Raw genomic sequence first — 17,095 nt, 5'->3', positions numbered from 1 at the left:
AGACACATGGCTTCTTCCATGGAGTTTGCTGAGCTCTAGGTTAAAGTTGTTTTCTAACCCCTTGAGATGTGCCAAATGATAATGGTTGCAGTACAGCCAACAAGAATTTCAGTCTGGAAGCTGGAACAACTTTAAAACTATTATGTGTGTTCATCCAGGTTTCTTCCTTTTGAATAAAATATGGTGACTTCTCTTGTTTGATGAGGTAATCTCTAGGAGTACATTTAATATTTGCCCTTTATAGAAAGAATAAAATAAAGGTACTAAAATTCTGATCATAAACATTTCAGACCACTCTGTTTTAGTGAACTGTAGCCCCTTATTGCAAGAACAGATGTTAATTTGTGGCATTTGGTATATTTTAGTCATTGAGAAACAAAGAAAACTTTTATCAGGTATTTCACGGCACTAACTTTTTTTGTCTCCTTTGCCACTACTTTCCAGTGTTTGCTTTTGGCAGCACTCTAGTCCTACATCTAGACAACCAGCAAGTGAAGAGGATTTTTGGTTTAGCAAATCTTTTGGGGGTCCCCAAAAAGGAAAACAGTTTTGTTGAAACTTGTCTGTTATTGGATCCTCTGTTAATTAACTCATTGAAGACATGTTATAACAGAAAAAGATCAGATATTTTTTATTTTAATTGTAAAAATTAAAAAGTAATTAAAACAATAGTCGTGACAAAGTTTTTACAGAGTAGTCATTAACCAAATTCTAGTTCTTTGATAGACTAGAGACAATGTAAACAACCCCCAAATTTTTCAGAGTGGTTAAAAACCTTCAATATTAGTAATTTACCCTTATGTCCAAATACATCGTGGTACTGACTTTAAAACAAGATGTTTGACTAACTCTTTTCTCTTTTTATAAAATAAATGTGTTTGAACAGAAACCAAGCTCACGGAAAATGTACTTATCTGGGTATGGTGTGGAGCTAGCAATTAAGAGTACAGAATACAAAGCACTGGATGATACCCAAGTTAAAAGTAAGTTCTCTATCTCAGTACTTGAGTAGAATGAAAAGTTGGAGGCTTTTACATACTTTAGTTTTTTAAAAATTTAATGAGTATAATCCTGCATATGTTCATTTGAGGCTAGAGATGGGGTGGATATATTCTTCATTAAAATTTGGAATTAAATTTTCAGCTGAAAGTGTATTTAATATTATTGGTTATCAAAATTTCTTTAAAAATATGAAATCGTATGTTATTTTGCTTATACCCGATGGGCTCCCAACCACTTCAGCACCATATAACGATTGATAGTATGTGTAAGGTACACTGTGGCAATAGATGAGGCTGATTATTGCTAGAGGTGACTGGCATAGGCATCTGGGTCTCGCCCATGTAAGGAAGTTTTGTCTGAAATATTTATTTGAAATGAAATTAGGATGGTAGTTTTTTTTTTCTTTCCTGAAGCAGGATGAGAGAGTCCTATGAATTGTTTAGATGAAGTAGATTCATTAGATTTGTAATCTACTAACCAATATCTATCTGTATTCTATGAACTAAATGCATACTCTAGATGAAGAGACTCTGGAGACTTAAATAAACTAAACAAGTTCTCAGAACACTTATGGAAGTCTTTTATTACCTGGTTCATGTCAAATTTATTTATGCCTGATTCTTGGTCAAGAGTTTTAAGTTTATTCTCTGTATGCACTCAGATGAGGCTCCTGCTTCAACTTTGTTTTTTCATATAGAGGCCCTGCCTTGATCACAGACTTCTCTCTGGCTCCTCCTACTGAATGTGCTTCAGATAAAGATCGTATTACTGTAATTTAAATATTTTTGGTTAAAGAGTTACTGAAAAAGTATAGTAAAAATAATACTCTGATTTTATGTATTTCTCTATAGCTTGTGTATAGCTCTCTACAATGCTTTATAATTTACTCTCTTGTAGTCACGATAGCAATTTAAGGCATTTTTAGCTATTCTTGCACTTATAGAATTTTCTTTAAAAAGTCAGATGGTCACATATGTATCATCTGTATTATTATGCACTGCATTCTGTCATCAACCTTTTACACACACTTGGAATATGTCTTCGCCTGTCAATTCTAGTTGCCACTCCTTAGTGCAGTTCTTTTTTTCTCTCTGTATACATGTATCAGACCTTTAACTAGCCATCTTTCTGATCTTAGGTCTTCAGTGCCCTTAATCTCACCACCCCTCAAAACAGATTAATCAATTTAATCTCCACAGTACTTTCCAAATGAACTTCTGATGTTGAAAATCTGACTTTGTGATTCCACTGGTTAAATCCTTTAGTGGCTCCCTATAACCTCTCTCCAAAATTCAGAACATAGCAAACAAAGCTTTTCACAATCTGATTTCTTACTGCCTTTTTACTGTCCTTCAGCCCTCTCTAATTTGTGTCCTCTTGCCTGAAACACTAAACTACTTACTATTTAGAATAATTTTCTGTTCCCTGGATGCTTTTATGCATGGGCTCCATGGGAAGTCTTTATGACCTCTCCTACATTCATCCCTTAACATATGCTGTTCCTTCTGCCTACCGCTGTCTTCACTTCTTTCATTTCCTCTAAAGACTTCACATCTTTTTCTTTTTTTTCCTGAGATGGAATCATTGCTCTGTCACCCAGGCTGGAGAGAGTGGTGCAGCTCACTGCAACCTCTGCCTCCTGGATTGAAGCAATTCTCTTGCCTCAGCCTCCTGAGTAGCTGGGATTACACGCGCCTGCCACCATACCTGGCTAATTTTTGTATTTTTAGTAGAGACGAGGTTTCACCATGTTGGCCAGGCTGGTATTGAACTGACCTTGTGATTCACCCACCTCAGCCTCCCAAAGTGTTGGGATTACAGGTGTGAGCCACCGCACCCGGCCAGACTTCATATCTTTTAAGACTCAAATATATCAGTCTGTGCCTCTGAGATGGCTGCCTATCTTGCTGCTCTGTTAGAGAATGCTCTTCTCTTTTCTATATCCCATATCTTTCTGTGCCTTCTTTTAGAAAAGTTCATGGTCTGTATCTTTTGTGTCTCTGTTGTTCTTGGTGTCTATCCTGTCATAGACACCTCATAGTAAGCAGTCAATAAATGTTTGCCCAATGAATGAATGAACAAACAAGAAGAAAAGGATGACTAGATCAAAGTACCCAGGGTTGCTTTTACTTATAGTCCTAGAGATTCAGAGTCTCAGAAAAGTAAGAAAGGGTAAGCATAATTGCTGAGCTCTGATAAACTCTGATAGAGAGCCACCCCACACACTGTAAGAGGTCACAGTCTTTATGATCCTAAAGCACCCTTCACATATTACACCAACCAGACTGTATAGTATAATTATTTGGTATGTAAGGGAGAAGGGAAATGACTATAAAATATTATATCTTTATTCTTTGAGACCACGAGTTTTGGTGTCTTTCTAAATGTTCCTTGATTATCTTTAAAGGTGTTGGAAATATGTAGGAACTCATATTTAAACTTAGGGTTTGGACCTCCTGCCTCACTTAAAAGCTAAACCCAGCATTTGTTACAGGCCTTTTCGCTTATTTCTGATTATAAAATAGAACTTGACTATTAACTAATCTATAAAGCACTTTATTATAGTTGCTAAGTATTTAATCAAGCATGTTAAAAAAAGACAGCTCACACTTAGGAATGTTAGCCTGTACACATGCATATATATGTATTAATCTGGTCCATGAAGGAAAAACAAGGTAAAACGAATGGAATTTCATTTCATTGTGAGTTCTAACTTTTTTTTTTTTTTTTAGACACAGTCTTACTCTGTCACCCAGGCTGGAGTGCAGTGGCGCGATCTCAGTCCACTGCAACCTCCACCTCCCAGGCTCAAGCCACTCTCCTGCCTCCCAAGTAGCTGGGACTGCAGGCGTACGCCACCACACCTGGCTAATTTTTGTATTTTTAGTAGAGACAAGGTTTCACTGTGTTGGTCAGGCTGGTCTTGAACTCGTGAGCTCAAGTGATTCACCCACCTCGGCCTCCCAAAGTGCTGGGATTACAGGCGTGAGCTGCCGCACCTGGCCAAGTTCTTCTAATTTTTGATTACATGTTCTTTTCCCAGTCTGAAAATATTTTTGTTGTTTTTTGGTTTTGTTTCCAAAATGTAGCTGTGACTAATACTACTGTAGAGGATGAGACTGAAACAAATGAAGTTCAAGGATTTCTCTTTGGGAAACTAAAGTAAGTCTGAATGGAAATGAAATTGGTATTATTATTATACCCATTGGTTTTTAAGGAATTAATTTGATATATGGTTTTGCCATATGTTTCACCTTTCTTTTATGTAGAAAGTACAAACACACACACACACGATTGTTTTTGTTACAGAAGTAACACATGGCTAATGTCAAAAAGCTACGGAAAGCAGAAAAGCGCATTTAAAAATAATCACTAATTTCACAATTAAAGAGATAACTCATCATGTTTTGGTGTACAGTATGTTTTTCCAGTCTTTCTGTGAATATTTTTATAGCATCAAATAAATGCATACACAACATATTGTTTTGCACAGTAGAACCATAGTGTGTAGCTGTTTTTTTCACATCTTGTGGATAGTCCATCATTTATTGAAACAGTCCCATAGAACAGGACTTTAAATTCTTTCCCTACTTTTTCATTTAATTTTTTTTTTGTGTACCAGTTTGTATGTATTGCAGATTTTCCTTAGCACAAATTTCAGGAAAATAGTTGATAAAGTATATGTGCTTCTTGAAATTTTTGATTCATACTTGTAAACTACCCTCATAAAATTGTACTAACATGGGCACTCACCCCAGAATGTGAAATGTGTTCATTTCCCAGAACTTTAATTAATAACCACTCATACTATTTTTAAAATCTTTTTCAGTTTAATAAATGAAATGTTTCTTTCTTTAAAAAAGTGTATTTAATTCACTGGATTGAACCAATTTTATAATTTGTCTCCAAGAAAGTCAACTATTGGCAGTCTATTATTGCAAAGATTAACTTTTTTTCATGTTTATTGGCCTTGGAATTTCTTCTTGAGTAAATTGCTTATTCCTAACTTGTGCTCATTTGTTCTTGCTGTGTTTATCTTTTTTACTAATTATAACAGCTCTTTATAAAAAATTCTGAAACCTTTGCCACATATTGAATTACTTACTGTTGAAGTTTATTTTCATATTAATCTTAAAGATGGAAGTTTTTTCATTAGATACAACTGTTATGTTTACATTGAGAGTGGGATTTTATTTCTGAAACTCTGGTGGTATCCCTGGGATAACTAGAAAATTTGAAATTTAAGACTTTCGATACCTATGGTTGGTCACTGTTAAATATGCATGTTTTTCTCCTTTTACCCAGAATAAATTATTTGTCCCATAAATAAAGTTCATTTATAGAATGGCTAAACCTCAAAGACATGAAACAACAAACATAAGGCAACAAATAAATTGTTAAATATTTATTAGCCTTGTAGCATTTTTTGATCCTGTTCTTCATTTGCACTATATGGTGCTATCACCATACAAATTATGATTTCCCATATTCAAAAGTAGTACTTTTCTTTATTCTAACACAGCTGCCATAAAAGTCAAGTAAATAATTGGTATAGTACATACTTGTTTAGGAAGTTTCTAAATTTGGAGAGAAAAAATAATATAATTTAGTAATAAAGCATTTTAACAATTCATGGAATATAATAAGCATTAATGTGTTTGTTAAACATGAATAAAATAAATGAAAATTATAATTATTAAGTTATTTATTAAAATAGTTTCACAAAATGCTGCCAAGAAAAAACTGCCTAAATTGAATTTCTTTTGAGGAAAAAAATTAAGTAAATCATTATTTTTTAAAATAAATATTGTAATAATGTTAGCTAATATTTACTATTTTTAAACTCAGTGTTATTTTTACTGTTTTTTAATAAATTAACTTGGCAAGCTGTGGTAAATATTCCTCTTTATTATATTGGTTTCTTTATTTTTAGGGAGTTCTAATACATCTGACATTCATAAAGTATGAGATACTTAAAATCACTTTTCATATGATAAATTTGACTTAGTGTGCTTAGAGAAACAGGAGTTGATAAAGTTCTGACAGAAAACTAAAAACTTTATAGAATCTAGAACTTTACTGATCTAATGGGTTACAAAAATCATTGATAATATTGGACCTTTAGCTTGAACAAATGTATAGCCCCAAAGAAGAGAAAACGTTTATTACTCAAATTTTCTGTACTACAGATTACCATTTCATATACATATATAAGTAAGCTTTCAAAAATTAAAGTTATACCCCCCCTTTTTTTTCCTGCCACGCTGATTGAAGACAAGGAATAGCATGGTGAGTGTTCTATGAATACTCGTGAATGGGGATGGCTGTAATTTCATGTACATTTTCCCTTATTTACAAGTGAAAGTTTATGATTTCTTTATCCAGGCAAAATTAATTAAAGAAATATTTTTATTAACACCTTTAGTTCTTGTTTAGTATTACAGTCATTTATGAAGGACTCTCGGTGGTTCTTCTGGTGATGAGTAGATAACTATAGACAGTAAGGATAAGATTTTTGGAGACTATGCTAATTTATATGGGTAACTATGTTACATTTTTAAAGTATGTTGGCCAGTCAATATACTCTAGTGGCCTTAAAATGTTAATACATCTTACAAAATGGATTTATTCTAAGTAAGGTATTTATTTAGCAGCTAACAATACATTTTTATCCCATTTTCAGCTATCTCGACATCTTGGAATTTATAGTTCTTTTCTCTTTTGAATATAACTTTTTATGGGATTAAATTGCATTTTCTCCAAAAGATCACGTGGAACACTGGGCTATTTTAACTTTAATTTAATTTAATTTTATTTCAACTTCTATTTTAGATTCAAGGCATACACGTGCAGGTTTGTTACATGGATATATTATGTGATGCTGAGGTTAGGGTATGAATGATCCCATCACCCAGGTAGTGAGCATTGTACCCAACAGGTAGTTTTTCAGCCCTTGCCATCTTCCCACTCTAATAGACCCCAGTATCTATTATTCCCATCTTTATGTTCGTGTATACCCAATGCTTAGTTCTCACTTATAAGTGAGAACACAGGGTATTTGGTTTTCTGTTCCTGTGTTAATTCATTTAGGATAATGGCCTACAGCTGCATTCATGTTGCTGCAAAGGGCAGGATTTTCCATGGTGGTATATGTATCCCATTGTCTTTTTCCAGTTTGCCATTGATGGCACCTGGGTTGATTGCATGTCTTTGCTATTGTGAATAAGTGCTATGATGAACATATGAGTGCATATGTCTTTTTGTCAGAATTATTTATTTTCCTTTGGGTGAATACCCAGTAATGAGATTACTGGGTTGAGTGGTAGTTTGAAGTTCTTTGAGAAATCTCCAAACTGCGTTTTGCAGTGGCTGATCTAATTTACATTTCCACCAACAGCATATAAGCATTCCCTTTTCTCTGCAGCCTTGCCAGCATCTGTTACTTTTTGACAATAGCCATTCTGACTGGCGTGAGAGGGTATCTCGTTGTGGTTTTGACTTGCATTTCTCTGATGATTAGTGATGTCGAGCATTTTTTCATATGTTTCTTGGCTGCTTATATGTTTTCTTGTGAGAAGTGTCTGTTCATGTCTTTTGCCTAGGAAACCCTAAAGACACTCCACCATAAGGCTCCTAAAACTGATAAACAACTTCTGTAAGTTTCAGGATACAAAATCTGTGTACAAAAATCAGTAGCATTACTAAAAGCCAATAATGTTCAAGCTGAGAGCCAAAACAAGCAGGCAATCCCATTTACAATAGCCACACACCAAAAAAAGTATGTAGGAATACATTTAACCAAGGAGGTGAACCATCTCCACAAGAACTACAAAACACTGCTGAAAGAAATCATAGATGACACAAACAAATGGAAAAACATTCCATGCTCATGGATTGGAAGAATGAATGTCGTTAAAATGGCCATACTGCCAGTCTACAGATTCAGTGCTATTCCTGTCAAACTACCAATGTCATTTTTCACAGAATTAGAGGAATCTATTCTAAAATTCATATGGCTATTCATTTTTTTTTTTCTTTTCTTTGAGACGGAGTCTAGCTCTAGCTCTGTCACTCAGGCTGTAGTGCAGGGGAGCCATCTCGGCTCACTGCAACCTCTGCCTCCCGGGTTCAAGCAATTCTCCTGCCTCAGCCTCCTGAGTAGCTGAGATTACAGGCGTCTGCCACCACTCCCAGCTAATTTTTGTATTTTTAGTAGAGATGGGGTTTCACCGTGTTAGCCAGGATGGTCTTGATCTCCTGACCTCGTGATCCGCCTGCCTCGGTCTCCCAAGGCTATTCATTTTTAAAAGGGAATACTCAAAATTAGTCCACAGTGACTCAGTGACTGCTCATTTCAAAGCAAAAATCCTTTGAGGTACTTTATGAATAATATATATGTTGCCTGAGTTATATAAAGAATTTTAGCAGTGAAAGTTACTAAGATGATGATTAAATATGAAAATTGGTATAGTAGCTCTTATAAACTTATAATCTGATAACTTAAAAATATTGAAAAAGGAAATGTTTGCTTAATTCATAGTGAACTTCTTTTAGAAAGAAATGCCATTGTACTTTTATTATCATAGCAATTTTGATTTGTTTTCAAAACATGATCCCACATTGTAGTAAACCTGTAAGATATTGACACTGTACTATATATATTTATTCATAACTATAAGATTACCATATTTATGTATATTCTGTATTTTTTATTTCACTTTTCAAAGGCTTCTTGTCTATTGACTATTGAAAATATGTGTTTTCAATGAGACACCATCTCACACCAGTTAGAATGACAATCATTAAAAAGGAAACGACAGATGCTGGAGGGGATGTGGAGAAATAGGAAGGCTTTTACACTGTTGGTGTGTGTGTAGATGAATTCAACCGTTGTGGAAGACAGTGTGGCAATTCCTCAAGGATCTAGAACCAGAAATACCATTTGACCCAGCAATGCCATTACTGGGTGTATACCCAAAGGATTATAAATCATTCTACTATAAAGACACATGCACACGTATGTTGATTGTAGCACTATTCACAATAGCAAAGACTTCGAACCAACCCAAATGTCCATCAATGATAGACTGGATAAAGAAAATGTGGCACATATACACCATAGAATACTCTGCATCCATAAAAAAGGATAAGTTCTTGTCCTTTGCAGGGACATGGATGAAGCTGGAAACTATCATTCTCAGCAAACTAACACAGGAACAGAAAACCAAACACCACATGTTCTTACTCAAAAGTGGGAGTCGAACAGTGAGAACACATGGACACAGGGAGGGGAACATCACACACTGTGGCTTGTCGGGGGTGGGGAGCTAGGGGAGGGATAGCATTAGGAGAAATACCTAATGTGGATGACGGGTTGATGGGTGCAGCAGACCACCACGACACGTGTATACCTGTGTAACAAACCTGCACGTTCTACACATGTATCCCAGAACTTAAAGTATAATAAAATGAAAATATGTATTTTGTAAGTTGTGCTGATAGTAAAGTTTTTTTTTATTGTATTTCTCCATTTAAATCTGAAATGGCACCATGTCTTGATTTCATGAGTGATAGAGGAAAGAAGATTACAGTTTAGATTGTGTGTATAGTAAAATACCATTCTACTACATCATTATTTGGCTCTCTAAAAGATGCCTAGAGATGTTTAACAATGGGTAAAATTATCTTATTTTAGTTTTTTATAAGAATCAAAGATGGAACTTTTCAGAAATAAACTCTGATTGTATGAGGCATTTTTGACTTTCCTTATAGTTTTTATTTTCAATTATAAAAGCAAGGCTTGCAATTTATAAAGTGTTAAACAAAAAGTATGTAATATGAAAACATAAGTCTGCCCTCATCCTTGCATCGCTTACAGTTGACACTAACAATTGAGAGTATATTCCTCCAGATTTTGTTTTGTTTCATATATTTAATAAAAGAGACCTGTATATCTTCCTCATTATTTTTAAGTTCCGTGAATATAGCTGTATCACAATTTATGATTATCTTAATGATGAATGATTCATTTATGTCTAATTACATGGAATATGTAATTTCAAAAATATGCTGTTTGTATAATGGTTTGTGATAGGTGATGCTACTTAAATCACTTAATATTTTGATGCAGAGAAATATATTCAGATCTTAGAGATAATCTGACAGCATTCCAAAAATACCTGATTGAGAGTAACAAACAAATGATGCCTTTGAAAGTCTGGGAACTACAAGGTATAGTATTTTGAGATACTTTAACACAGCATTTTGGTAACTGATCTGTTTTGTTAAATAAGCTTTTATATATCACATGATATAGATTATTTTATGGACAGTATTAATGACTAGTGAATAATATAAATTATGATTTTTTTGTGGCAATTCCTATTTAACAGATCATCCCTTAAGCAAGCTATATTTTTCTGTTTGGAAGACTTAAAATTATATGAAGTGAGGTTATTCAATGTTATTTCAAAAGTATATACTGATTTATAGGTTAGTCTCAAGTATTAAATCACATTTTTGGAGACTATAACTGATTAAAAGTCCTAACTCCTAGGTAAGGAGAAAATGAAACTTAATCTTGGTTTTCTTCTTTTTGAAATTTAGATCCTGTTAAGACTATTGCATGTTTCATTGATAAATTTTTAATGGAAACATCAAATGGAGGACATGCAGTTTTACAAAGTTAGGAACAGCTTCTGTACTGAAAACCTACAAGCAGATATTTTGTGAACAAAATTTGATTTGGTTTGAACTTTTAAGTCCTTTTCAATTTATAATTTTTCTTCTTTATTTGTAATGATTTAGTAGGTCATGGGGACATGTCATCTTTCTGCATAATCTAACTTTCGTCATCTTTTATCAACTTTTAAAAATATAACAGCTTAATAAGCTGTTTTGTTAAATAAGCTTTTATATCTCAGATATATTTTATAGACATTAGTGATGTAAATAATGACATTACTATAATAATACTATTCATACTAATACGTTCACATACTATTCAATTTGCCCTTTTAAATTCTACCATTCAATAGTTTTTAGCATATTTTTAGAATGCTGCCACTCTTAACACAGTTGATTTTAGAAAATTCTCATCATCCCCTCAAAAAACTAACACCCTCATTAGCAGTCACTCCTCATTTCCCAACTCCCCAGTTGTAGGCAACCACCAATCTACTTTCTGTTTTTAAAATAACAACTAAAAGGATATTTACAGGCCACTCTCACTGGTATAACTTACTTATAACATACAAATAATATTTTATATTTCATCTGGATTATAGTTTACAGAGTCCTTTCATATGAACTATCTTATTTAAGTGCCAGTTACCACACAGCTAATAAGTGAAGATTTTGGTCCAAGTAAAATTCTTTATACTGTACCATATGGTATCTAGGTAAACTTTATATACACTTAACAGAATATTGAATGTTACATTTTAAAATTATAGCAGAATGTGCAAGACACAATCTATTAAGTTTTATAACTTCTGCTATTCTTTACCTACCTAATACAAATGTTGTATCAACTAAGCCCTGTATCATTAGAAAATCAATATATCAATAGAAAAATCATTCAGCAGAATGAAATTCAAGGCCATTGTTATGATAGATTTACTGTAAAGAATCTACCTCTTTGAACGGATAGAATCTATTCTCCCTGGACCCTTCTGGTGTACAGTTTCCTATTCTATTTGATGTCTCATCTAGACCTCATGCTTAGACCTCCTTTTATTATACCACAGCCCTTGTGACTGTTCTTTCACTTGACATCATGATAACACTAAACTGAGGTAGTAGGTTCAAATTCATTCTCAATAAGGTTACTGAGATAATCTTTCTAAAATGAAAATCTGATTTTGGCCTTGTGTCAAATCAGCCAGGCTTTATCACTTGTACATCCCTGATCAAATAGTGGCCTTACATTAGTCCCCACAGGAAAATGTTGGCACACACAAACTAAAAAGTTTAATAAAGGGACTTTTTACAGAGACAGGCATGATTGAGGGAGACCAACAAGGAATGGATTATTCGATTCCAGTATCTGCAACTAGAGGGAAACATTTTCTACCCCTAATCTTGAGGGAGCAAGAGGAGAGAGTGGTTACCAAAACCTGGAGAGTGTGTCGAGAGAGCTGCTTGACACAGCAGTAGTACCCCGAGGGACTGCCCTCTGTGTATCAAGGAAGGGATCTGGGTAGTAACTATTCCGATCCTTACTCTTTTCTTGCTTACTGATCCCATATTAGTTACTTGGATTGGCTGAATCTAACTAGAAATCTGAGGGCAAGGGAGCTTATTGATGCAGTTCAGATAGGCCAGCCTTTTGGGGGCCCGGAGCAGGAAAGAGTGGATGCGGGGGGCAAACAAAGTATGCAGTCCTCTTATCTGAGAAAGTTCTGTTTTTCCAAGGTAAATACTTCTGGAGAGACTTTGAATGTAAGAAGGGGTTGATAGGACTAGCTAGCCAAGTCATTTGCATCATTAAGGACTGATTTCATGCACATCCATTAAAAGTATTAAGTTTAAACCCCTTAGCGTGGTTTGTGAAGCTCTTGTCTAAGTTCTAATAGAGCTTATATTCCTAAATCCATAATTTCAGATAGTCTCTTTCTGGTATCTTCAATTATTTTTAGATCCTTTTTTATGTCTCTATTTTAGCACTTTTTAAAAAGTATAATTATGTTTTAAGCCTCCTTCAAAATGTTCTCTAAGGGGCCTTTGCATAATTTAGAAAAGTATAAGTGATGGGGTGTTTTTGAAGGCCTTTAAGCAAAGAGTATGCATAGTCAGCTCAGTTCTAGTTGACTCCCTAATGTCTGTGTAAGATGTATTTGAATGGACTAAAAGCAAGAAATCTAGGTAGACATTACTGAAATAGTGATAGAAGGCATATAAATATTTAGAAGGTGAAAAGAAGTCAAAGATAATTCTAGGATTTCTAGCTTGAGCCTGAGTAGAGAGAATATATAAAACATGTAAGCAGACTTTGGGGCTGAATATGGGACTCAGAAATAATGAGACTAGTGTTGAAAGATTGATTTAAAGTCATTGTAAGATAGCCAGATGGTTAGGTTCAGTGGTGGGGTGAGTATCCTCTCCTTAAGCTAAAGGAGAAACAATCTGCCTCACTGTTGAGGTAGGTAATGAAAGAATTTAGTTTTAAATCTTTTCTGACTCTTGACAAAGTAATAATACTAAGATGAATTCTTCTGACATGTTTGAAACTAATCACAGTTAGCAACACACATTTTTCTTTTTATAGGATTGTCATATCAGATAAAATAATACTAAGTTTAGGATTTTATTTCAGCACAAAGGTAAAACAATGTTGAAAGAGAAATTGAATGTTTCTATTTACTGAGTTAAACACAGTGGAGCTTTCTTAGAGGTCTTTTCAGAATTGGCTCTTTAAAGCTCTTTTTACTCCTCTTCATTATTCTTTTGACTTTTTGTCATATGTTTCATTTAAGTATAGAAAAAGCTTTGCGAGAGCATTTCTTTTCATATATCTCTCTCGAAATTATACTGTAATTTGTGAAAACAAGAGATTAAATATTCATAAAAGTATAAAGCTTATATTTGGAAATAAGTGATAACTTTACATTTAAAACTTTTTAAAAATGCAGATGTAACAGTATTAACATGTTTGTATACTAATACTTGGCAAGAAGAATTGAGTCAAGTATTTCAATTTCATGGAAATGTCTATAAAGGTCTAATATTATGCTAGATTCCTTAATAATATTTTTCCTTCCAGATCTTAGTTTTCAAGCAGCTTCTCAAATAATGTCCACTCCAGTTTATGATGCCATTAAATTAATGAAAGACATTTCACAGAACTTCCCCATAAAAGCCAGGTATGTTAAAGTTTATAGGTTTCATTGCAGCTATAACTCTTTCTATTAAATGAGTTTTATGAAAATAGCTGATTTCATTTAACATGAAGGTGTCAATTAATTCTAGTATATATAGCTTTTGTGAAATCAGGGCCTTTTCAATATATATATATTTTTTGATTAGAGCAAAATATTGGCTTGTGCATACATGTGTGTATGCACTGTAAGGTAGAACTCTTGTTAGAGGCAAATAGGAAAAAAAGTCCTAAAAAATTTTCTAAAATCATGCATAGTAATCTAAGGAAAAACTTGTTTAAGCAATAAATAATGAAGGAGTGTTTTTTCTTTCCCTTATGGAGGATGATAAAAAGTATTATTCTAAGTAGGAGATCTATGCCCAAAGTACTGCCAAATCATATTCTTACCCTTTCAGAGTCCAAATGATTGGTAATGTCTTAATTGCATGAATATTGTGTGGAGTACTTTTTTGCCAAGAGGATGTCTCGTTGAACTGCTTCCATGAATACTGATGTTACATTAAACATATATTCCATTTCAATAGGAAATACATTTGCATAGTTTAAAGAGACCGGTGCATGCAATGCAAGTTACCACGTATTATGAGAATTTACTATATAACACAACTTTGATGCAATTGTATTCTGGTTAGGGATGACAGAGTATAAAATTAGCAACAAGTAAAATATGAGTTAGCTTATACTAAAGAGATAAAATATGTGACAAGTCGCAGTGCATGGGCAACAATGGTGTTTTACTGAGAGGAATTGGAGAGCAGTCTACTAGCTTAGCATACCTTCCTAAGCATAGAATGATTGCTGTGCCTCTTATTGTCCCAAACACTATTTTGTACATTTATTCATCATACAGATTACAGAATCTTCAATATATGTATTCTTTAATTTTGAAAGTAAATAAATAGTACATGGTTGGCTACAAGATACCAAGAATTTTTTGGTGGTACCTTGAAATAAAGGAGTTTGTCTCCTTATTTACAGATTAAGAATGAATATATTGATATGCCTCTTTCAGTCAACTTTAAATGTCAAGAATTTGAGAAGTCATCATTTATATAATAAAACATGAAATGTATATGGGTGTGTATAAATGTCATATCTGTTTAGCCATAATACTTTTAATTAATGGCCATTATAAAAATTATTAGATCAAATACAAATAAAGTAAAATAACTTTAGTCTTGATCAGACAGTTGATTAGCTCTATTGAGGCTAAGTCAGTATAACTGTTCAGAGGTTCTGATGCAAAACTCTGCTGTTAATCTGTAATTAAGAAAAAATTATAAAATATGCTAACATTGCTTAATGGCTAAATTGTAGGCTTGAGCATATCTCTAAAACCACTTGGTAGACAATCTGTAAATGTTTGTTGAAATGAAATATTTGCTAAATAAATGAAAAATTTGCATTATTAAATTTTTAATTGTAATTTCTCACAATGCTGCCAAACTTTAGGAAATAACACATACTTATTGTGGGCTGTTTCAAGGTACACCTTTCTACTTGAGTTTTCCTTAAAGCAGAACTTTGCATTAACAATCTTTTAATTTTTTAATTCTATTTATAAAATTTGTAAAAGCTAGTCATATTTAGGAATTATCAAGTAGAATACAGTCCATAGGAACTGTATTTTGAACACTTCTGCTGTCTTTAAATTATAAGTGAATTATAAACTCTTCAAGAGTGAATAGGCTGGGTGCAATGGCTCGCACCTAAAATTTCAGCACTTTGGGAGGTGGCAGTAGGAGGGTCACTTGAGGCCAGGAGTTTTAGACCAACCTGGGCAACATAGGGAGACTCCATCTCTAGAAGAAAATTGAAAAATTAGCTGGATGTGGTGGTGTGTACCTGTAGTCCTATGTAATTGAGAGGCTGAGGCAGGAGAATCACTTGAGCCCAGGAACCCGAGACTACAGTGAGTTGTGATCATGCCACTGCAGTCCTGCTGGGTAGAAGAGTGAGACTCTGTCTCTAAAAAAATGTTTTTAATAAACAAATTGAAAAAATTGAAAGAGTGAGTGATGTAAAGCCGTGTTCAGTTTTTTAGAACATTTCTACTCTGGTAAGTTCCCAGGTTAACTAAAAAATTCTTCATGTACGTATATTCATGTACTTATACATTGGTAATTTCATACAAAATTTCTCTATTGGGCAAAACAACACAAAACAGCTTTTTCAATGAAGTGTTTTCAAAAAATAAGTCATAGTAAATGATGACAATCCATACTGCATACAGCTAGTACACATGAAATTTTGAGAGCCTCCATTCCACTTGAACCAAATACTTTTGTCAAATGAAAGCTAAATTAGGCCATATGGAAATGTATACTTTTCAGTCACGAAGGATTTGGAGTTTTTAGCTTCTTATCCAAAGTATTAGGTTACATTGGGTTATATAGATCAGTTCTAAACATTTAAGGAAGGATCAATTATATTAGTATTCATTTTTCCAGATCTCTAACCAGAATTGCTGTAAATCAACATATGAGAGAAGAGATAAAGGAAAATCAAAAGGTTTGTTTGAATTCCTTTTTTAAAACATTTACCCAACTAATATCACTGTTTCTGACTTTGGATCTTCAATATTCATACAAAAAAGGAAATAGTAATTTGTGCTTTTTTGATTATTAAAACAGTCTGGGTTCTTCTATTTTTATATTGTCAACTATATGAGCATTTAATCAGCCAATCTTTTCTGACATACCTTCTACTTATTTCACAGTATATTCCAGAATTTCTTCCGAGGTAGTATGGTTTTCTTCATAGGATAAAGAATAAAGGCTGTGAGTTAATTATTCTGTTTCTTGTAATTAGTTTTGCTTAAAAGCTTGTGAAGACTGAGTCAGTGTTAGACCACTGGAACGGTAGAATCCTATAGCAGATAGAATACAATTTATCAGTGGTTTGATAAGATTCTGCTAAATGGTCTCTTAAATTATCCATAGACCCCAAATAATTCTAGTTGTGTTAATATTTGTAAAGTGCTTACACCACTGCCTGGCTTTATTACATAGGACCGGTTTGGCTTTAAGTAGTATCATACCAGACTCACAGGGCCCTAGACACTAGGAGTTCATTTTTCTCACTTCTTATCTGTATTTAAAGCCAAAAGAGGCAGGGAGGATGGTACCAACCACATTCATCCTCACTAAAGCCTTCTTGGAACATTTTAGCAGACTGGTTTCTATCTCATTGGTGAGGATTTTGCCATGTGGC

At 33.7% G+C, this 17,095-nt stretch overlaps 1 protein-coding gene across 3 annotated transcripts in view; it reads left to right on the top strand.

Moving 5' to 3' along the window:
• The window catches only part of UGGT2 (UDP-glucose glycoprotein glucosyltransferase 2), a 251,796-nt gene that overhangs the window by 53,951 nt on the left and 180,750 nt on the right, over positions 1-17,095 (top strand). For all 3 annotated transcript variants that reach the window (XM_019039934.4, XM_055360304.2, XM_063697472.1), the window contains exons 6-10: positions 887-983; positions 4,092-4,164; positions 10,133-10,233; positions 13,766-13,865; positions 16,333-16,393. In XM_019039934.4, the coding sequence (XP_018895479.4) occupies positions 887-983; positions 4,092-4,164; positions 10,133-10,233; positions 13,766-13,865; positions 16,333-16,393 (432 nt within the window). The remainder of the gene's footprint in view (positions 1-886; positions 984-4,091; positions 4,165-10,132; positions 10,234-13,765; positions 13,866-16,332; positions 16,394-17,095) is intronic.

This window comes from Gorilla gorilla, chromosome 14, assembly GCF_029281585.2.
Source record: "Gorilla gorilla gorilla isolate KB3781 chromosome 14, NHGRI_mGorGor1-v2.1_pri, whole genome shotgun sequence".
NCBI classification, from domain to species: Eukaryota; Metazoa; Chordata; class Mammalia; order Primates; family Hominidae; genus Gorilla; species Gorilla gorilla.
Note: the sequence above shows the minus strand (reverse complement) of the source record. Positions and strands in the feature narration are given on the sequence as shown.